Below are 7,876 nucleotides of genomic sequence, written 5' to 3' on the forward strand. Positions count from 1 at the left end.
GAGGAGTCACTTGGACTGAGCATGAAATACCTCCATTTCTACATTCACTTTGGTACCTTTTTCACTACGCCCATCTGCATTTTGCCCTGGTCTTGTTTCCTGACTTGATTAAAGCCTTTTTGTTTAATTCTGGGTCCTGGACTTACTAGTAATTCTAATCATTGTCTAGTGTGTTGTTCATTACAGATGAGTGTGATCCCACACACACTGTCATCTGTGATCCTCAGAGCAGCTCTGTCAAATAGAGCAAGGCTTGTCAGTGAGCAGGAAACTGAAGCTCAGAGAGGTGCAGTGCAAGCCCATATCACACAGAGCTAGTGCCAGAGCTGGGCGGAATCCAGGCTCCCAACCTCCAGCTGCTTTTTTTTTTTGCACTGAAACAGCCATCTTCTGAATCAACCTCCACCAGCCTTATCCTCACCTCCTAATAGCTGCCCTCCTCCATCCACACTCTGGCTGCTCTCTTGAAGCTTTCCACTGTCCTGATGGTCATCAGCTCTGGTTTCTAAACCAGAAACTTGGGCTTCATCTTTCAAGCCCATCTCTCTAGTGAACACCACCAGCTTCTCTAGGTTCCACCTCTTAAGCACTACTGAATTGCCTACTTCTAGCTTACCCTCCAGCTACTACTATATTTCAGACTCCATAATTCTTGGGACAAAAAATTTTTTTGTTTAGCAGTAGCTCTGTACTTTTATTTATTTAATCCTCACCTGAGGATATTTTTTCCATTGCTTTTCAGAGAGAATGGAAGGGAGAGAGAGAGAGAGAAACATCAATGCGAGAGAGACACATTGACTGCTTGCCTCCTGTATGTGCCCTGACTGGGGCCGGGGATCCAGCCTGCAGCCCAGGTACCCTTGACTGGAATCGAACCTGCGACCCTTCAGTCTGCTCTAACCACTGAGCAAAACTGGCTAGGGCTGGGCAAAATTTTATTGTCACTTGTATTATACCATATTTAAATAATTAACTTCTGTGTCTGTCCTCCCCATCTTGAACTGTGAGCTCAGAAGTTGGTCATTATTTTCTGCATCCCTAAGACCTAGTAACAGGGCCACCTTGTGTGGGTGTTCAGGTTGTGTACCCCCCGAGGGCCCTGCACATGAAAGGGCATGCTTCACATCATACAGATACTGTGTGAGGGCATGCTCAGCCCACTTGGAGACTCTGGGCCACTCACAAAAACCTGAACAGCAGTAGAGAGTCAGTGGCACACACGTCATGCACATGTTTTGGAGAGCACATGTGATCACACTCCTCCCGTGTGACTGTACTAAGGCCATTACTTTCTCTCCTGTGCCTTAGAGGTCTAGTTCGTACTCTTCATTTGATTTGGACTTTACTTGCTTCCCCTCACCTGGTGTGATGGATTGTGACATGTGGTGTCGGTATATCTAAGAGTGGGCCAGGCTGCTGCCCACAGGGCTCTGGAAGGCTCCCTAGGGTAAGAGCTGCTCATGTTGTACAATAATATGGTAGTAAAACAATTACTTGAGGAAGGAGTACTTTGTTATAATCCCACAAAAGTACCACATAAACTACTAGGGGCTCTGCCAGTAACTGCACAGAAAGTACTTGGTATAATGGTGAAGCAAGGTCTTGGAGCTGACCACTTACTCAACTCCTCATAGCTCTGGGGCTGGAGCCATGTGGGCATCAGCGGCCTTAAGGCAGCAGCACAGTTTGCAGTAGCCCCAGACCAGGAACAACTCACATGTCCTTCCGTGACAGAATGGATAAATAGGTATGGTATAGTTATGCCACGGAATATTACTCAGCAATGAACAATTTGGCACACTATTGCCACAGATCACGTATAAATAACCAGACATGGTGTTGAACAAAATCAGTGGGATACAGAGTATAGACCATGTAAGCCCATGGATATAAGATTCAAAAATTGGTCAAACTAACCCTTAGTGTTAGAAGTTGTGAGGGTGGTTCCTTGAGGCATTGGTCTTTGGAGGGTGGGGCTTGTAGTGATAGACTCCTTGACCCAGATGCTGTTTGTAAGAGCGTGCTCTTTGTGAACATATGTCAATCTATGTTTTGTGCACTTAAAAAGTATGGACCCAGCTGGGTATCTCAGTTGATTAGAGTGTCATCCCAATACACGAAGGTTGAGGGTTCAATACTCAGGGCACATATAAGAATCAGCCAATGAATACAAAAATAAGTGGAACAACAAAATGATGCCCCCCCCCATCTCTAAAATCAATTAAAAAAAACAACAAAAAAAGTATGTTAAACATAAATACATTACTTCTACCTCCTCCCAAAAGCCTCACTGCTGTTCTAGCTTTCAATAGCTCCTTTTCAGACTGAATTCTAGGGAGCACATTCAAGCTTCCGAATCAACTAGAGCCGCCTCCTTCCTTTGCTGTCCCTGACTCCCCTTGTGTCTGCCAGTGAGGCTGGGCAGTGAGGATGTCCCGTGTCCTGGCTCTGACTTCCTCACAACTCTTTTTTCTTTGACGTGGGCCATCTCTTGTAGCCTTTGCCCTTTCTTAGCTCCCTCTCTTTAGTCTGCTGGTGTCACTTGATGGTCATTTACTGCTGTTCTAAGAGATACCAGTTGGGAGGGACAGGAGCTCTCCTTCCCTCACCCTAACTGCTCCATTTCATGGCTCTGTAAGCAGGTCACTAGCTGGGTAAATGTTCCATGTGGTGGTTGCTCCCCATCTATATCTTTAAGCCCAGACCCTGGGCCAAGGTGTAACTAGTTCCTGAATCCAGCCTCCCTTGCTCCCAGGGGTTGCTGCTCCTCACCCAGGTTTCATCATCTACCTGTAGTGCTGTGGTTGTCCCTTCCAGGCCACCTTCCTGCTGGCTTCCAGACTCAGCTCTCTAAAGGACACTTCTGGCCAGGTTATTCAGCTAAACTGCAGATAGTGGTTTGCCATCTCTGCACTGAGTCCAGAGAGTTAACATGGCCTTAGAGATCCTTCCATATCCAGCCCCTGTGCACCTCCTCTTCTCATCCCTCCTGTACTTTTCAGGAAGAGCCTCCACCCCATAGATCTAAACTTGGTGGATGGGTGGTGCCTGCAGCCTACAGATTCCTCTGCTGTTTTGTATATGCTGTTCCCTCTGGCTGGAAATCCATTCTTCCTACCCTCAGATTTGGTTAGCTCTGCTTCAGTTTGCTGACTTTCTCCTTTATTCTCCCATCTGTTGAGTGATTTTTTTTCTCCTTTTGGGCATCTTTTTTTCTTTGAAGCTGTTTGTTTGCCCACCACACCTTCACCTCTCACTGGACTGTGAACTTGCTGAGGAAAGATTTTATTCTTGTTTATCCCAGCAGTGCCAGAGATTTAGGCAGTTGGTAAATGTAGATAGTATGTGGGTGGGGTAGATGAGTGGATGGTGGTGGTGGGTGGGGTGGGGATGAGTATATCTGCTTATTGTCAAGCCCCTCCTTTGCCTTAATTGTTTATTGTGAAGATTTACCTCTTTTGTTTTAGTTTTCAAAGAAAGGGAAGGAAAGGAAAGATAGAATGCAAATGATTTGTGTGAATTCCCCTAGGAGAAGCCATACCTTGTGCCTCAGTTCTCAGACATCATCACTCAGGAGTCTCCATTCATGTTTTGTTGGAATATGAACTGGGGTTTCAGAAAGAGGTATTTCACAACAGATGCTTAGACCAGGAAGCCACTGAAATGAGTGTGATTGCAATATGCCCCATTTTACACCAATTAAGCAGAGTTCTATGCTTCTGGCCCATGGCCAACACAGACCCAGGGGACTCAGCACTTGGATCTGTAGTTCACTACCTGCATAGCCTTACAACAGTCCTTTCAGTGACTTTAATATAGTAGATGTCATGCACTAAAATACAGGTTTCGTGTTGAAAATTTAATTTAGTCTGGTATTTTCTTTCTAAATGCAGTCAGTCTTCAGCTACCTTGAGAAAGGGGACGGTTGCCCTGGTTGGTGCTGCTCAGTGGTTAGAGTGTCGCCCAAGCACTGAAGGGTCTCAGGTTTGATTCCCTGTCAAGGGCACATACCTAGGTAGCCCCTTTGATCTCCAGCCCCGTTGGGGCACATGTGAGAAGCAACCAATCAATGCGTTTCACATTGATGTTTCTCTCTTTCTCTCTCTCTCCCTCCCACCCTCTCTAAAAAAAAAATCAATGGAAAAAATATCCTCCGGTGAGGATTAACAAAAAAAAAAGAGGGATGGTTATGACCCTCCAACCTCCCACCTTTAAAAAAGGAATAGAGATTTCAATGTCATGTCTTTGGGTTTGCTGTTGTATATGGTTTTGTAATAGATCTATATACTTTAATTCACATAAAACTTTTAGAACAAGCCTGGCACATGGCACATAGTAAATACTGGTTAAATACTAGCTAGCTTGATTTTTTTTTCCAGATAAAAACATCTGAAGCAGTTTCATTTCATAGTTCTAAAATTCTTTACTGAGACAAAGTTCAGCACCCTTCTTTCTCTCCTTTTAAAGAATGCTCTTCCCTGGGTCAGTTTTTTTTTCAGCCTGGAGAGCACCACCTATGGGCCTCAGTGCTGGGGTTGTGGCAGCTATTTGAATAACCGTCTCCTAAGACACGTGCATGGTCTCACTCAGTACTCACCCCCATCCCTTACCAAGTGTTGTCATCTGCTCCCTAGAGGGAGGGTGTGGGGGGTTAAATGACTTTCCCAAGGTCACCCAGATAAGTGACTTGAGCTAGAAACTTTGCTGGCTGCTAAGAGCATTGTCAGGGGTTGGTCTTGACTTTATTTTCTGAATGCAAGAACAACAGTGTACAGTGAATTGGGCCTGTGGTAGGTAGGTGTAATAACTTGGAAAATGCTAAAGCTGTTGCTGATCTATGCTTACAGCTTTAATTTGTTCCTCATTTGGTCACAGTGCACTCTAAGAAAACACCCACATGTCTAAGAAAACACCTACTAGTCCCCTTTCATGTAAGTATCAATTTCTATAAGAAAGATATTTTTACTTTGGTATTTAGGTAAAAGTACTGGTAAGAAGTTGACATATTTATAAACAATCAAGAAGTAGTTACTGTGAAAGTCTCCTGATACATTGTGCTGGAACTTTTTTTATTTTAATGGAGGTCATAATTGTGGTTGTCTTGTAGGTTTGTTTTTTTTAATATGTTTTCATTGATTTCAGAGAGAGGAAGGGAGGGGGGAGAGAAATAGAAACATCAATGAGAGAGTCATTGATCAGCTGACTACTGCAGGCCTCTTACTAGGAATTGGTCTGCAACCCTGGTATGTGCCCTGACCCAGAATTGAACTGTGATCTCCTGGTTTAGGTTGATGCTCAACCTCTGAGCCACGCTGGCTGGGTTGGAACTACTTTCAGTTGCAATATAGGACACTTTCAGTGTGATAAGTTTCCCATTTTCTCTTTCAGATAGTGATGATTTTCAGGAAATTTGGGAGGGTTTTATAAGGAAAAATTTCCAAAGAGATGGAAGGACCACAGCTTCAGGTAGGTGAGAGGTTGGTGAAGCCCCGGGATAAAGGACAGCAGTATGGACCAGGAGGAGTTGATTGCTTATTAGGAACAAGCCAGAAATTCAAGACCCCATGTAAGAAAGTTTAACCCCAATACTTAAGCCGTGGATTTCAAAATGAAATTATATTACAATGAAGAATTCTTGCCTTGAGTTGAATATTTATTAGTCAATGCCAACTTGTGGAGATTGGCTTTATTGCAGATTACATAGTTCAGGAAACATCTTGGGGCAACCCTGGATGTCATGTGCTCTAATCGGAGTCCAACAGTTTTTTTGTCATTTCTGAGACGTGTAATGTCTTCTTTCTTGATCTTTCCAAGTGGAATATTTTCAAGATTATTGTCCATTTCTGAAAAGTGTTATTAACATCATGTGAAAAGCACAAATGAACGTTGTCTTCCCATCTTCTTTTTCAGATAGTGATGATCTTCAAAATGAAAGCTCCAGAAACTTTTGAGTTCTCTATAGGAACTACAAAAATTGAAGGAAAGAAAATGTTTAAAAGGAAATTATTTTGAAACTATGTTTACAACTAACTGATACTGTTCACAGTTTTTAAAAATAAAACCGTTTAAGAAGATTGTATTTATGGTAAGAAGAAACTGGACTAACAATGAGGCCAAAGACTTTTCCTGCCACGACTTACTCTGGAAACAGTCGGCAGCGACTCCAGGAAATTCGTGAGGGGCTGAAGCAGCCCTCGAAGTCTTCCACTCAGGGGCCGCCTGTGGGACTAAGCGACACTTCCCTGGACACCAAGGTCCTGGTGAGCAAGGATGTTGCCCGGCAGCAACAACCGAGAGCTGCCCCAAAGTTTGGCCCATACCAGAAAGCCCTGAGGGAGATCCGATACTCCTTGTTGCCCTTCGCCAATGAATCAGGTCCCCCCGCAGCTGCAGAAGTGAACCGACAGATGCTACAGGAGCTGGTGAACGCTGGCTGTGACCAGGTGGGTGAGCTCCCAGGGCTGGTGTGGACTTCACAGTAAGGGTTCCCCATGAAGGAGCTTTGAGTGGTTCACTACTCAGAGAAGGGTTTCCAGGTTAGAAACCCAAAGCCCTCTATGTGGATCATTGAACTGTTCTCCACTTTCTTTCCAAAAGGGTCTTTTTAGCTGCTTTTCCTGAGTTGGACCCCAGTGTATGTCCTGTTTTTGTCCTTGACAAGGGCTCTCTCATGGAGTCTTTTCTGTGGGGTTTAGTTGGGCTTATTCTAAACTGTCCTGGGGAAGAGGAGAATGGTTTCCCTTGTTTTTGGTTTGTGCATTTTTAATTTTTTACTTAGTAAAGGGAAGGTTGATTAACACAAATTGGCAATTCCTTAACTGTTTTCTGCTACTTAAAAAATAGTTGATACGCTGTTATAGGAGATGTAACTATAGTACATCTAACTTTGTATATTAAGAAGTGAAAAAGACTAGAGAAATCTTTGAAATGGTGGCAGCACAGGCTAATTTCTCAGTTGCTTAAGAATAAGGGACCATTAATGGAGGTGGAACTAATTATGCATAAATACACCACTTATAGCTGTACCTTTGTGATCCTTTAGCAGTTCACAAAGCTGAATAAAATCCAGGTTGAGGGGCAAGGCCATATAAAATGGAACCAGTGCTCACTTCAGCAGCACATACACTAAAATTGAACGGAACAGAGAAGGTTAGCATGGACCCTGTGCAAGGATGACATGCAAATTCATGAAGTGTTCCATATTTTTATTGGTGATTACAAAGTAGTCACAGGGATGTAAAGTACAGCATAGGGAATGTAGTCTGTAATATTGTGATAACTATGTATAGTGCCAGGTGGGTACTGGAAATATTGGGGGGACCACTTTGTAAAGTATGTGATTGTCTAACCACTATACTGCACACCTGAAACTAATACAAAATAATATTGAAAGTAAACTGTAATTGAAAAATAAAAATAAAAAACACACAAAATAAAATGGAACCAGTGTTGAGCCAAGGTAAAAATGTAATTAGTAAAATGTAACTAGTAAAAATTTAGTTGCTTTATAAAATGACTTCTGAAAGCCGATCCTTTATTACCATCTATCATCTGAATAGTCACAGTTGCACAAAAATGGAAATAGCTTAGGTATTTTTGCTGCCTTGGAAAATTATGACTTCATGGTCAGAGTATATCAGGATGGCTTCAGCACTTTTAGTTTCTTAGAAATATTCTAATTATGCATTCCTGGCATCACAGTCACAGGAAAAAGCTAACAGGGACCTCTGTTATCTCTCAAAGTAATCTCAACCTTCCTGTTGTAGTTTATTGCCATAAAACTTACCTAGAGAATTTAATTTCTCGGATGATGTGTTCATGAAACTAACCATGTATTTTGTAGGGCCTTCCTTGACACTTTGGGGTATGCTGTGAC

General features: G+C 42.9%; 1 protein-coding gene across 1 annotated transcript in view; it reads left to right on the forward strand.

Annotated features, from left to right (window-relative positions):
* Nucleotides 1-7,876, forward strand: part of LATS2 (large tumor suppressor kinase 2) — a 77,429-nt gene that overhangs the window by 8,332 nt on the left and 61,221 nt on the right. The window contains exon 2 of the mRNA XM_081128373.1: nucleotides 5,911-6,443. Within this exon, the coding sequence (XP_080984499.1) occupies nucleotides 6,108-6,443 (336 nt within the window). The 5' untranslated portion in view covers nucleotides 5,911-6,107. The remainder of the gene's footprint in view (nucleotides 1-5,910; nucleotides 6,444-7,876) is intronic.

Source organism: Miniopterus schreibersii (assembly GCF_964146895.1).
Source record: "Miniopterus schreibersii genome assembly, chromosome: 2".
NCBI classification, from domain to species: Eukaryota; Metazoa; Chordata; class Mammalia; order Chiroptera; family Miniopteridae; genus Miniopterus; species Miniopterus schreibersii.